Source organism: Fringilla coelebs (genome assembly GCF_963513975.1).
Source record: "Fringilla coelebs genome assembly, chromosome: 2".
NCBI classification, from domain to species: domain Eukaryota; kingdom Metazoa; phylum Chordata; class Aves; order Passeriformes; family Fringillidae; genus Fringilla; species Fringilla coelebs.
The window spans coordinates 41,741,531-41,757,232 of record NC_140029.1 but is presented as its reverse complement, the minus strand read 5'-3'; the positions used below and the strand labels follow the sequence as shown (position 1 = coordinate 41,757,232).

The 15,702-nt window shown below is 37.9% G+C and overlaps 1 protein-coding gene across 1 annotated transcript; it reads right to left on the bottom strand.

The window, feature by feature from the left end:
- Nucleotides 1-2,348: 2,348 nt before the first annotated feature.
- Nucleotides 2,349-15,514, bottom strand: TGDS (TDP-glucose 4,6-dehydratase). The gene is made up of 12 exons (XM_084226916.1): nt 15,405-15,514; nt 13,876-13,942; nt 13,415-13,483; nt 11,673-11,763; nt 10,590-10,732; nt 9,042-9,140; nt 8,135-8,194; nt 6,457-6,500; nt 6,012-6,177; nt 5,385-5,443; nt 3,398-3,495; nt 2,349-3,034 (listed from the first exon to the last, which is right to left on the bottom strand). Exons 1-12 carry the CDS (start codon nt 15,479-15,481, stop codon nt 2,934-2,936), a joined length of 1,074 nt encoding a protein of 357 aa, XP_084083042.1. The 5' UTR covers nt 15,482-15,514; the 3' UTR covers nt 2,349-2,933.
- Nucleotides 15,515-15,702: the final 188 nt, after the last annotated feature.

The window sequence follows — 15,702 nt, the reverse complement described above, 5'->3', positions numbered from 1 at the left end:
GATCCAATTCAGAACAGTAATCCCAAAATGAGATGCAAACCACCCAAGTTCCTGATAGAACCTGAATCCACATCTTTGCCAAAGTCCAGCCCTTCTCCCTTAGAAAGTTTTAGCAGTTAAGTGAAATACACATTTACTCCATTAATTATCTTACTGGTGTGACCTCACTTTGCCCTGTGACACAAAGCCTGAAAGAGTAGACTGAAAGGTTACAGTGTTCACAGTATTTTACATCACTACCTCTGCCTTCTGCAGAAATGCTTCCCCGTAAAATCAGTGAGAAACAAAACCTGAAAGCATCACACATCTCCACACTGACAGTTCACTAGTTGATCCTTTGTCCTTTTCTTCCTACAGAAGCCAGAAGGCTAATGGCAAAATAAGCTGTTTTCTATAACAGAAAATACTTTCCCCTGTGAAAGAAATGCTCCTACCAGATCACTCAGCTGCTAAGAAAATCTGCTGTACATCAAAGTAGCTCAAAGCAAAAACCTCCTACATTTCTTAAATATATACATTTCAATATTTTAAAATGTGCATTTATTTATATACATATAAGTAGTAACACAAAGACAAAAATCTCAAACACTTGGATGAATTAAATCTTTAAAAACATTTAAATAAACTAGAACAGCTTTCACTAAAAAATTAATAGATCCTACTGAAAACCTACCCCAGGTAATACCACTTCTTTGGATAGTCATATAAATATCAATGCTTGCATCTTCAGCATCTATACATTAAGAACCACTTTCAAAAGTTCTGTTCAATAAACTAATCACTCCCTACTGCTTTCTTCTGTATATTTCTGATAACACTGTTTTTAGTGCTCCAAAGACACTGTAACTATTTTCAAAGGTTTAAAATATTTTTAAATTAAGGTTTATGCATGTTTAAAATAGTAAGATTTTAGTTATCTGTAATTTCTACTTTTAGAAACACAACACAGCCAGTATTCCAGTATAAGGAGATGTGAAAGACACTTATTTTCATGCAACCCACCCAAAGCAGCTGTCACAGCAATCACAAATACAGCTAAGACAGATCTTTCCAACACTTTAGCTATTTCCGGTACTGACTTTTACAAAATACAGAACTGTAAGATGGATATCGCAAGGAAGGATAAAGTGCCACTTGTGGTTGGCAAGAGTCACTCTAAAAGAAGGCTAACCATCAAGTTTCTAGGCTTACTGCACTGCCAAGTATGGGTTTTAAAGCCTAGGGGCCTGTTTTTGAAGGTGAGTTTTCTGTGACACAATGGGATAATAATACTAGAATTGTGTGGCAGTTACTGATGCTTTATTTGGAAGTAAAAGCCTCCATTTGGGACAGATAGAAGTTAGAGGATTTCATATGTAATGATCTGTTGCATACTTGGCTTACCAGATGTGCTTCTATGGATGAATCACTGAAATGTCATTGTCAAATGCATGTTGCTGACTACATTCAAAGATTTCCCTAATTTTTGTTCTTTTCTTGGTATATGACTTCCTTACAAAGTGCATCCTTCCTTGCGATATCCATCTTACAGTTCTGTATTTTGTAAGGTATGATGAAGTTGGGAACACTTGTGTTTCAAGTTAGTTTCAAGCTAACTCTCAGTTTCTGAGACTCTTTAGAAGTCACAGCTTTTTCTGAGTACACCACTTTTTCTGAGCATCCCAGTCCTGTGCCACTTGCAGCTCTGCCCAGGGGCCACAGAGGATCAGGGCCAACCACAGAAGCTGAAGTGATAAAACCAAGAAGGGTGGTCCTTTTTATGTTTGCCAGATCACCTCAAAGACAAAAAAGTGAAGGTAATTTTTTCAGGATAGAGGAAGAGCTAAGAATTTATTTTTTTTAAACCCACCATCTACTTTTTCAGAATGTTATTCTTAGTTAAGAGAAACCAGTTACACCATAATATTTATTATCAAATCAACTTTGAACAAGATTCATTGACATATTTCTAGAATTACAGAGTTTCTTCCAAATTTTGTATTAAAACTCAAATACTGTTTTATCTTTAAAATGTTTATTACAGAAAAAATGCTGATACACTGCATTGATTAAGGTCTGCCAACCCACAATTCACAGAAAAATAATAGCTTTAAAAAATTTTCTCCATAAGTAGCCTTCATATCACAGGAAATAAGATCATTGGAATGTTAACTGTCTTCCAGTATTTCAAGTTTGTTACAATTACAGCTAAGAAAAAGGAGTTAACATGTAACAGACAGTAAGACATTAAAAGGAGTACAAAGTTTAAGGAAATAATTCTGGAAATTTCAGCGAGAGCACCTGCTGCTTCTTGACATCATTCCCCCCCCCCCCCCCCCCCCCCCCCCCCCCCCCGTTCCCCTTCAGAGGGGTATTTAAGGTTATAGTGTAGCTAAGTGTAACCAGTCAACTACAAAAGCTGAAAGTGCACCAGCAGAGAAATGGACGGAACCATACAGGTGTTGTGTCTAGCTTTTGTCAATCAATTTATAGTCTCCAAAAAATATGTAATTTCTCCCCTTGATTAAAAATAAAACCCAACTCTTTGAAGTGACAAAAATTATATATATTACACTGTAAAAACAACTAATACAGATGAATAATTCCAGAACTAAAACAAGTTTAACTCAAAAGCTGTAATCACAGTTAATTATTCTTAATAAGGCAGATTTTACTTCAGTACATTAATTTATAACATTATAAATATTCTTCATTCCATACAGTTTTTTTAAAACAATACCTAGTGAGAATAGAGTATTGCACCAAAAGCTGAAACAAAGAGGTTCAACTTATAAAGTGCTGAAACCATTCCAAAGTTGTGCCATACTGTGGCTCTTTACTCATCATGGTTCATGTATCTTGAATACATTAAGAGTCCAGTGTGGCCATTGATTGCAGGCTTTGAAGAAAAGACCATATGAGGTAGAAGAAACTCCTTCAGGTTCTGTGCCACGCTATGGACCACTGAGCTGGGCAAATGGGTCTGTCACAGGAAAGGGCTCCAAAGCTTTCTCCGAGTTTTTCCAGTTGTGGAAATTTTCTCTGTACCATTCAACTAATATGGGAAGAATGCTGATGAGTCAAGCTGACCAGAGATAACAGGGAAATCCAAATATTCCACAGATACAACAGGCTAATTGTTCTTCATACAAGATTTTAGCTCATAATATTACAAAAAATCTAGTTTAAACTTTTTAAGTTCTTTATGCAAGATTTATTCTAGCACTAAAAAGTTATTATCTTTTTTATTTTATGTCATGCAAATTCACTATTTAGAAAGCAGCCAATTTTATGTAAAATTCAAGAGTTATGTTCAATCTCTTCAACTTCTCATTAACTAAGCTATTTACCCATTTCCCCCTTTTCCCTCTCCCTCCTCCCATCACTCCTAAATCAGTGTAAAAGTCATCAGTCTTACTTGTTTTCGTTATTCCTTCTTTCCAAGGCACTTTGGGTCTCCAGCCTAAGTTGTGCATTTTTTCTGAACTCATTGGATATCTGAGGTCATTTGTAGGCCTGATAAAGTATAAAATGCACACAGAAAACAATCTGATTATACTGCTTCCTGAATTAGAGATGCAGTACCTAACACTCTCTTCCAAGGAATATTAGATATGCTTCAATTTTGAAAATTCCCATCAACATAAACAGGTTGCATTGCCTTCAAAAAATATTTGGCAGCTGAGTGCAGCTACAACAACACAATTCAGTTTGTACAGTCAACTACTTGAAATTGACTAGAATAAATATTAATTAGTATTTTACTGGCACAAAAATGAACACAAAAATCACTGCCAACCCATTTGTGCAAATCAGTGCGTTTGCAAGACAGAGACTGCATTTTCTAATATTAGCATTTACATTTTTTTATCCTGGAAACCCACAAATTTACACATACTTCAGATTTAAAACACACAGGCTTCCAAAGGGGCATCATTACACTGGCTCATTAGCTACATGAACATAGTAATACTGAATATTCAGAATCCCAAGCTGCAAGATTCAACACTGAAAGATAAATTTGATATTTAAGTGTGACAGATATTTTCACTTCCACAGTCTGGCAGATAGGCAGCCTAGTCTAGCATCCTGCACTACTGGCACTGGCATATTGAATAGTCAAGGTACATGTGCAGGCACAAACTGAGCACTCATCACTGTTACTGTAACATGCTAATCTGAAGCAGAAGCAGAATTAATTTTTCCATAGCAAGTAACCCCCATGACCTTTAAGTCACTCATTATAGAATTATATAGTCATAAATTAGGAATATTAATAATTTTTGATAAGACCTCCACACTCCTGAAACACGTATTCCCATGTGGTTCGTTTTCCCAAGCCCATTTATGTTTAAACATTAGCAGACAGGGCTCAATACACACAAAGAAATATCTCAAAGTGAAATACACTGAGAACTCCTAAACACTCACATGATGGGAGCCAAAGGCAATTTGTTCAAAGTCCTGTAATACATTGATATAAGATTCTGAAGAACGTTTCCTTTTAAAAACAAAAGCTAGCACATTTTTAAAGACACTTCAGTTGCCATGATAACAATCTAAATGTGATCAGAAAGTGAGAATTCTAAAGGCCATAATACTTAACTGCTATCAGTAGACACATAATTTCTAATCACTCTGGAGAGAGTGATATCTAAAGTAAGCAGATTCATTGTTGCTGCAGAAAAGAAATGGATATAAAAGAGCAGAGCCAAACCAAGCCTGAAATTAAGGACGGAAACACCCAGCAAAAGCATATCTATAAAAGCTACCCATTTTTCCACTGCCCTAACTTTGGTACCTTAGAGCTTTACATCTACTTTTGAGATAGCAGCTTCAGCTTAAGATAGAAATCTAAAGCTAAGTACACTCCGCAGGCACATATTTCTGCCTGTGGAGACTGAGTCTTACTACAAAGTACATCTAAATCTGAATTAGTGACATTAATGCCAAAATACTAAAGCTAGGCAAGAGACAATGGGATTCATCTCACTCAGTGATGCTGAATAAACTGTCCAACCTACCATGAAGGAAAAGTTTAGTTGCTCTGTAAAACTTTTCCTCTTCCTAGAGCAGACTTCAGTAATGACAAGTACAAAAAATGTTTGAAGACACATTCGCATTTTATGCTCCCCTTCAAGATATTCACTCTGACCTACGGATCCAAATAATAAATAAAAGTCCTGTTTTCTACACAGAACCCAGATCATAGATATCAAATCCACTAGCCAAAAAAAAAAAAAAAATTAAGGAAGCAAAACAGCTCTTACTCCCTCAACAGTGCTCCCTCCATTAGAGCAGAAACACTTCCACAAAAAACTACTTGGTTAAGAGTCTCAGAAAACCTGCAAGACAAAATTATGCTGCATGTGCAGCACATCCTGCATGTCCTCCACATTTCTCACCTGTCTTTGACATAATCCATCCAGTGCTCCATTTCAGACTCTGAACTGGTCTTCTTTATCTGTCAAGAAGAAAAACAAGTATCACTCCCATACATCTTGGGCTATCTAAACATATATTAAAAAAACAGGTTTTTTCTTAACAAACTTAAATCTTATTTAAAACCCCCACCAAATAAAAAAATATAAACCACAAACAGAAATGGTCTTTTGTATACTGAGTCTTGAAACCATCGAAATAATCAAAATTATCTAGAACATCTCCAACCTATCTCCTTCATCCAGAGCACTGCTAGTACATCCATAATCAAACTGTTAGATTTTAATAGTGCCACATTCTCAGACCAAAACTAAAGCAGTCAGCATGGGGAAAAAAATGGCAATTAATCATGATGCCAGTCAGGATATGTCCCAGTCAGGATAACTGATACAGCAGCCCAGCACAGGATAGCCCATACTGCAAACTTACACAGTCCAGCTGCCACAGAAAGGGAATCACATCATTCTGCTACAAGGATCTTCCAACACCAACCACAAGTCTAAGCTCTTTCAGAGCTACAGAAGGTCTGTGTAATTATTCATATGTGCAATGAAAACCAGTAAAGAAAAGCATCAGAACTCTTTACTCACTAAATGGATTAGCTCCTTAGCAAGCTGGGCAATGGACATCTCAAAGTTAGTTCCAATGTTATAAATTTCACCTGGTTTCCCCTCCTTCAGGACAGTAAGGAATGCTTCTACCACATCAGTTGCATAAAGGAAATTCCTTCTCTGAAGTCCAGAACCATGAATACAGCTTAAGACAAGAAAAAGACAAAAAAAGTTTTTTAATCCTCAAATAGACACATTCAATTTACTGGACTGTGTTTCTAGCAGTTTTGCTGTTAGATGGGTGCCTGAAGGTACCTTAAGTAACTGACATGCAAACAATCCTTTGCTTTAAGGAAATCATGCTATTAAAGTAAGTGATTCAGAACTTTGTTATGTAATTATCATTTTACAAAGTAGCACATATTTATAACTGCAATTACAGTTTTATAGCAGAAATACTACCAAAAAAATGTGAGTTACCTACCATTTTCTGTTCTGTTGCAACAAAGATATAAACTTTGGAATAACCTAAGGAATTGAAAAACAGCAAAAAAAATTACTCCACTATTTTAGAAGCTGTAATTCTACAAAGAATAAGGCACTTCAACAGCACTTCACTCACATTTTATTAATGCTTTATGAAGCATTAATAAAATCCTTTAAATACTACTAAGTTTTATTAAATATAATGAAAGAATATATCAAGCCTAGAAACAGCAAGGATTTTGGTTTGTAAGAGTACATGCCTTTACTGTATTGTAAGCCTTATCTTTCTGGCTATTACAAATGAAACAGTTTTTCAAAAATAAAAGAAGTTTCCATTACTTTTGCACAGGGCAGTGAATCACAATTTAACTAGAAATAGTATTACCAACAGTTCAGAACAAGGTTTAAACATCCAACAAACTCCAGTAATTCTAGAAACAAAGAGTTGTTAAGGTAGTTAAATTTGGAAGAGAATCAACAGAGAATTTTAAGATAACACAGATAAACACAGAACAAGTGACAGTATGCTCACTGCACAAAGATTTACATTATGTTCATCCAAAAGCTAAGATCCATTCATAATGCCCTAGATACTTCAGAACAGTTACCCCACTATTCAAGTCCTTCAACTGAAGCCATTAGAAAACTACTCATATTACCTAAATTTAACTTCCTGCTCTAAAGACAGGAGTAGAATACTAGATAAAACTGAAGGTTCATGCAGACTAGTGCTGTGTTTTTAGCAGTAACCACAATCTGATATGTGAAAAAGAGTATATGTAAGTCAAAAGCTAGCAAATACATCCCCTAATATATCCCCAACAATCATGCAACCTGTAGCAAGACACATATCAATGAAAAACGTACTCTAAAAGCCATTCTTATCCACCTGCAATAATGCAGGTGAAAATAAACGTACTTGCGGAAAAAAAACCCCACAAAAGGTAAAAAGCAATTTAAATTACAAAACACCTCCACAGAACTGTAAAACATAGCTACATTTTCCACCAGTTCCAAACTCCAAAGAGTACAGGTCATGATTACTTTGTGATGTTGAAATTTCATTTCAACAGTGTATTTCCATTCACTAACCAAGCAGATTCAGGCATTGACTGAAAAAGGCAATGCCTTCTCACAAATAGCTGTTTTAAATAGTCACCCTGCAAGGTCTGTATGAGCACAGGCAAAGACAAGTCACTTTACTTCTCACCTTATATATGAATGTTATAACTTCATCTTACTTATTTTCTGTGCAGGCTGGAACATCCCTTTCTATACTAGACATTGTATTCTCAGTTTACTTTTTGAAATTTTTCACTTAGTTATTGAACACTCACAATTACAGAACATGATGTGAGTTAATGTAATTTGTAGGGGAACTCTGTCAAAATATCCTTTGAAAAATAGAAAAATTACAGAACAAAAGTTGCTGTCATAAAATTCATTTAAACTACAAATATCTAATTGAAGTTTTATCAACAACCAAAAAATATGTGCTCAGGGTAAGACACGTTAGTGCAAGCTCAAAATATATAATCACCTTAATTGCAAGAGTGCTTTTTTCAAAGCACTCTTTCACACACTTTTTCATCCCGTGCACATGAGAAAAAAATAACATCACTGCAACCCTGAATTCTGGTACATGGAAGCTCAGAGTAAAGCACAGTTGAACTTACTTTTTCTGGATACTGATGTGGTCCATAAACATTACTGCTCCGTGTGATGACAACTGGGAACTGGAGAGCATTAAACATACACATGATTACATAAGAAAGCATATACCAGTAAAAATCTGTAACTTCCTGCTGAGCAATAAACAAACCAACATATGCACTGTGCTTACACAAAAATCTGCAAGCCCTTACAAACGTTACTGAATTAAGCTCTCTGTATTTCTGTCGAAGAGGCAAAGGCCTCCAGCCTTCTCAGCCTGTCAGGAGCACCACAAGTGACAAATGTTTGAAATCTCTAGCTCTGGAACCACCACAGAACATTGCATATCTGTATCTGATTGACTGAAGACTGGCTTACTCCTACTTATTCCAACATGTTTCACAGGTCATTAATATCCTGTTCTTGTTCACTTTATAGCAAAAACATCATATATCAAGAACAGAAGTCTAAAGTATCCAAAATACTAAATGTGTTTGCTTAAACAAATCTGACTAGCAGGGCTTTTTTTTAGGTTTTTTTTTTTTTGCTTTAACCACAAGCCTAGTCTTGATACAATTTGAATTATGCATGTTCTACTTCTGTGTAATAGCTTTATATTCCTGCAAGCTTAGCACTGGTTTTTAAATTCCTAATGTTCTCTTTGACCATTTTATCAAAGCACATTTTTAGATATTACATTTAGATTTAAAAAACAAAACTTAAAAACATCTGATTTACCCCCACTATCTTGCAGTGTATTTTCATAACTTATTGACAGAGATTCTCTAACACATCCAAACTACAAGACTAACAATAAGGAAAGAGGTGGCACTGTGAGGACTAGTACTGATTTTTCTTTTATACCCCTACATGCAAAATACAGACACTTAATTACAAGCTTCAGAGTTTTTGAAGGTTCCATGGACTTACTTGGTACCTTTCCCAGTAAGACTGAACAAAACACTCAGCAGCTGCTTTAGAGGAGGCATAGGGATTTGTCGGACGTTTTGGTGAGGATTCATCAAATTCCTAAAAAGAAAATTTTGCATTACTCAATTTTTTTTGTCCAGATAAGCCTTAAAGTTACAAAAGAAATAAAAATCCATAAATATCCAAGCACATCAGTCTAACGAAGTCCCCTTACAAAAGACGACCATAACAAAAGACAGCCTATTTACTGAACATAGGAGGCAGACAGAGTACCAGCAGAAATATTTTTATACTTGTAACAGAGTTACCTCACAGCAGCAGGTCCTCAGATTTTTATCTTATTAAATAATCACTGTTGCTAGAGAGGCTTAATATTTTTGAGGTTCATATTGCCTCAGAGAGCAATTAGGCCACCATTAGCAAATTCACCTTTCAACCCTTTCAATAAAAGGGGTATTTTCTTAAATTTTTTTGTAAAAAATGTAGAACTGCAACCCAAAAGCTTCCAAAGCAATGCTTCAACAATTCTGACCAGTTCCAGAACAGGTATCTTTCAGACTATCCTGACACTTTAATCTACTTCTCACTTGAAGAAGAAAAAAAAAGTAAATCAAAAGAAGGAAGAATACTACCCAAGGTGTGATTGGTAACAATCACCTTAACGTGATTAAAACACTCACTGTTCTTGTCCATCCTTTGCCTCTGAAATTAAATGGCCTTCCTGCCCTCAAAAAAAATTCTACAAGAAACCTCTAGTGTGATTCACAAAGAGAAGAAAAAATAGATTAAAGTTCTCTTTTCAAGGCCCAGAGACAGAAAACTTTCACTTGAAGGTATCAGTCAAGCCATGGGTCTACACACAAGAAATCATCATCTTTGGATATCATAAAAGCCTAGAGATGGAAGTTGTGTAGAAGGAACTGATAAAGACACTGTGATAAAAAGAAAGTGCATAGAACTCTTTTGAAGTACATTAAGATTTCCTGGAACTATGGCAAAAGGCCCCTTGACTTTATTTATGCCTTTAAAAAGATGAACATGCATAATTTGCCTTTTTACTGAGCTAAATTACATTTTCTGAATTAAGGTCAGGTATAAATTCCCAAAAATCAAAGATGTGCAGATAACAACAACATCTGAATATTTATTATGGTAATACAGGAATTGTTTTCTATTTGAATTGTCACTACCTCCAGTTCTTTTAATATTTCAGCTAGAATATAAAGCAGTTCCCTGCCTGTTAAGCTGTGCACATTACTGAAGTCTCATGAACGCTCCAGGACAAAACCCAGTGCAGGTACAATTCACTCCTTTGATACTATCTCTAAGTAGTGACACCATTAATGACCCAAATCTCACAATAAACATTCAATATAAAATGAGCTATGGGGAAAAAAAAAGGAGAATTTTTATACTCAGCTTTCTAGAAGCTACCAGTGCTTACTTCAAGTCAAATATTTACAGAGGCCAAAGAAAGTTAGACTCAACTTTGTTTTCACTATAAAAAGCAGGTAAACTAGAAAAATCCTCATGTATTTTCAAACTCACCTCATCAGTGCTACCTCCATATACTTCATCTGTACTAACATAGACAAACTTCTCCACATTGGCTTCATGTGCAGCAGCAACCAGCACATTGGTGCCATAAACATTCACGTAGGTGAATTCCAGGGCATGCCAAAATGAAAGATCTACATTAAAAAATGCAGACAATTCTGATTAAATTTATGCAAGACAGGGCTATAGGTTCCACTTGAAGGCTGCATAATAGACCTGTCAGACAGCAAGGTCCTTATTAAATGAAAGCACCTTTTACACTCACATGAAGACAAAAATCCTTCTTCTCAACAAGAGGCTGGAATCATGAACAAAAGCTTGTTGGTTATGGATTTTTTTATTCTAAAATAGTATTGGCTAAGTACAGTAAGGAAAGTGTCATTCAAAGACAGTTGCAAGATGCAATAATATAGACCCATGACTAATAACTCATCAGCAGCTGTTTTGATTCTTACAACTGTTCCCCTGACCTAATGACTTTGTGCCTATCAAATCTGACAATTTCAAGAAATATTTTCCTGGAGAATTCTTTGAGGATTTCTTCTCATGATGGATGAGGTATGGTGGGGATTGTTCTTACTAAGAGTGATACTGAAAAGCAGCCATCTGAAATATGCACTTTATAATTCATTCTCTCTTTTTAGCACAGAGACAAGATTCCAGTGGGACTTATGCCTAATCCTTCAGCTTTCACACTGTTTTTTCATGTGACATTGGAGCTAATTAAGTTAAAACTTCAGACTATGTATAAAGCCTCTCTCCACTGTCTCTATGACTCCCTCAGTACACTGTCAGCTACACGTCAGTCTAGATAGAATTTAAAAATGTAATGCAGAGAAAAAGGTACATTACCATTTATGTGCAATGAAAACAAGACAAGTTAGATGAAGAACTTTTTAAATCAAGGCTGTGACTCCCTCTGAGTTAAACAGGCCACCAGGTGCTCAGTCATGATTTGTAGAGACAAACTGGATCCTTGGTTTATATGAAGGGAAAAGACAAAAGGTACCCTGGCATATATTTCAAGCAGGTATAGCCATGGAAAACAGTACCAAAACATGCAGCAATGCTCACCTACATGTGTTTGGGCAGCAAAATGAAGGACTATATCTATTTTCTCAGTTTCAAAGAGCTGCTTTATAAAATCAGGTTCACAAATATCCCCCTAAACAAGAAAAAAAAAAAAAAAAAGAAGCAAATTATTTTTGATAGAAAATAGTTTCCCTTTATACCAAGTATCACATAAGAAACCATTACAAAGGGAACACAGGATACAAACAGCACTGAGTTCTGGGCCACTTATCAAAGCCATGTCTAAAATAAGACCATATATAAAATTTCACCCATTTTTAAAAAAATCCTAAAAGAAACTTATTTCAGAATTTATATTACTATTAACATTAGAAATAGCAATGTGTCCAAAAATGCACACAACAAAAGTACAGCGTGGAGCTCCAACACTGAGGCTGAAATTCCAAGTTCCCAGAGCAAGAGTTCCCACTCTGGCAAGCTGGTAGGGACATCTAGTGGCACTGCAAAAGGAGAAGCAGATTCCCACTAAGGGGGATTAGATTATGTCATGCAAGGGCTTTGTTGTTTGCTGTTTATTCAGGCGATTTATTTCTTAATTGACATATTTTTTTTAAAGAGACATATTTTGAAATAAATGGCTAGTTACTGAATTTTTTTTAAACTGAAATTCAAGCTTAGTACATCTATGCTGAACAGCAACAGAAATTGTGATTAAAACATATCTTTCATACAGCCCCTGAGGCAAATTTTATAAACTTACTGTTCTACTTTCCAAAACAGACTTCCTTTCTATAGTACCACTACAGAATACATCCTTCCTGCTGTCTCCTAAGGTCAGGACCAATGTTACAGTTCTAATTATAAAGGTTGCATGTTAGAAGTTATCTTTTCCAGCACATTCCTGTCAGTGTAAACTGCTTGGTTGCATACTAGATGGATGCTAAGCTGTGATCAACTGTCCCTAAAAACCAAAACCAAAAACAGAAACAAACAAATAACCCAAACCACAAAAAAAAAAAAAAAAAAAAAAACACACGTAGTGAAAAGTTGGAATTATTTATACTGATGTAAGTTCTGTGACAAGAGACTCTTGCCCTTGCTCAAAAGCAGTATAGCCACATCATTCCTAGTTACTGCCCCCCTGCTTCACATAGGGATCTGCCTGTTTAAAGGATATCTTGGAGAACTCCAAGCTCTCCCCAGCAATTAAATGTTAATATCTACTCAGGTAACAAGGCTTTTATACTGCATTTATACATTTCATATTGCACACTGGAAACAATCAAAGACCTTAGGAAAATAACTAAAAAGCCACTTCAGTCATTCTGAAACTGCACAGATGTGCACGTCTACATACAGGCTGTGCCCTTTCTCTCGTGCAACTTTTATAATCCCTCACTGAAACAAAGAGGTGGTGCACAAAAACATAAACAGCCATGGGGGTCACCAACAGGTCAGGGCAAGTTCAGCTTCCAGCCTCACCTGAACCTTACAAAAACAGCAAGTTTACATCTACTACCTCTGAGAAAGGTGCTGTTTCAGCAAACTGAACTATATGCATTTCTCAGATGTCCTGCAACCTTGGGCAGACCCCAAGACAGAGAGATGAGCATCAGCACTGCCTTTTGTAGACAGGAGGAACCTCAGCATACAAGCCCAGCAAGCCCAAATATTGATCTGAACAATAAATCAAAATCCATCTCCTGTCTGAAGACAAAACTGTGGAAGCAGTACGCCAAAAATCTGTAAAAAGTCACGTTTTGTGGAAGGGAAGGGTCTATCACCTGGATAAACTTGTAGTTTTCCTTCTCAGAGACAGTTTCAAGATTCTTCAAGCTTGCACAGTAGTCGAGCTAAAGAGAAATACCACACAACATCAGTAAGTGGGCTTCATGGAAGCAAAAAGGCTACTCAAACCCAACCTAACCCCTGGAAAGTCTGAGTATAAAGTAAAAACTTATTTTAAAAAAATCTACTTCACAAGCAGATATGAAGCTTTAAAAGCACAAATCTCCAAAAGATACCCTAACTGCAAAAATTCTTAAAGAGATGTTTAGAGCTTGAAAAGTTTTGTTCTTTTTCTGAACACTAGTTGACTTTTTTTTTTTTTTTGCACAGGTACAAATGGAAAATCAAACAAAAATTAGTAACTAGCAATAAGTCATATAAATTTCAACATATCATAAACTGCATTATAAATCACTTAAAACAGTTGTTCATATCAAGAAAGAAAACAAGGTATTACCTTATCCAGATTTATAATCAGATAGTTTGGATAGTTTTTCACAAGAGAGACGACTACATGTGAAGCACTGCAGGATAGAAGAAAAGCATGTTTTACAATTATATACTTGGCTTTAAGGTAATAAAGAGATGACAAACTCCAAATAAATTCAGCATTTTCAAAAGTCTTTGGGGGAAGAAGGGGATATACTCAAGACAGATGGAAGAAAAATTCAAAGATATTTTAACACATCAACATTATTCTAATATTTATTCTATACATCACCCTAATATTTTCTATATGTAAGTGTATATGGTTAAGAAACTAAACATCAGAATAAAAGTTCATCATATAACAAAAGCAACCAGCACTGCCCACAGTCACATAAAAAAAAGTTATAGGCTATATTTAATTGCCATTATAAAATACTTTTGCACTTTAAAGCTTACATATTAGGTAACAGGGAGAACCAAACAGTCAACACTCCTAACCTACCACAGCGAGTGCCATCACTCAGGTCTCGGACACTGCTGCTAGGTGTAAGTGACAACCAGACAACCAGGTGGCACTGCCCCTTTGGCACGGCCTTGCGTACATGAAGCTCATTCTGAGAGTTCAAGTTAGTTCAGTGTTATTCACACACAGAAATTTAACGTTCTCACATCTTCCTCACACTGAGGGGCTCAAGCTTAAGACGAGCCAGACCCTTCTCTGACTCAAACTGAGCCCACAGCGCTGCGGGTTGATACGGGAAATAGCAGCTGGCTCGAAGGCCTGCTACCTTCAACCCAAAAAATCCATTAGGCTGGAAAAGACCCGAGATCATCGAGTCCAACTTACGACCAAAAACAACGGTTAACCCCTTGTTAACCAGACCATGGCACTAAGCCTCATGTCCAGTCGTTTCCTGAACGCCTGCCGGGACAAGTGACTCCTGACCTCCCTGGGCAGCCCATTCCAATATCTAATCATCTCCTCTATGAATAAATTATTTCTAGCGTCCACCCTAAACCCCCGCAGGTGCAGCTCAGACTCTGTCCTCTCGTCCTATCACTCGCTGCCTGGGAGATGAGGCTGAACCCCACCTGGCTACACCGCTCTCTGAGGGAGTTGAAGAGAGCGATAAGGCTGTTTCGCCTGAGGCTCCAGGCAAAACAACTCTAGCTCCCTCAGCCTCTCCTCATAAGGTTTGTGCTCAGGCCCTTCACCAGCTCCGCGGCCTTCCTCTTGGCAGCCCCGTCCCGGCTGAGGCCGAGCAGCGACTGCCAGCGCCGGGCGGTCCCTCCTTCCCCTCCTCGCTGGCCGCAGGCCAAGCACGGCGGGGGCAGGTTCCCAGCTCGCTCCCCGGCACTCACCACCTCAGAACCCAGACACGGGCGAGCCACCAGCAGCCCGTGAGTGAGCGCGGCCCGAGCCAGCGGCGCCGAGGAACCGGCCCGGGATGGACAAAAGGGCGGCAGCACCGCGGGACCCCCGCCCGCCACGTCTCACCCACGCCCCCGGACAGGAGGCCGGCGGCCCCCCGCTCCGGCCCCGCGGGGCTCACTCACATGAAGCCGGCGCCGCCCGTCACCAGCACCCGCTTCTCGAACAGCGGCGGCGCCGCGGGGCCCGCCCGCCCCGACATCGTCCGCGCTTTACGGCACCGGCCCCGCACGGCCCGTGGTTTCACGGGCAGCGTCGCAGCGCCTGCAGGAGGCTTATTGAAAGATCGCCTCCCTCGCTCCCCGCGCGGCTCCAAGAGCGGAGCTGTCTCCGTCGTGCAGGCCACCGATAGCGAGGCGGGTGCGGCGTGTGAAAATGGCCAATGCTTCACCTCCGTATTCAGCGACAACTGGCGGCGGTCTC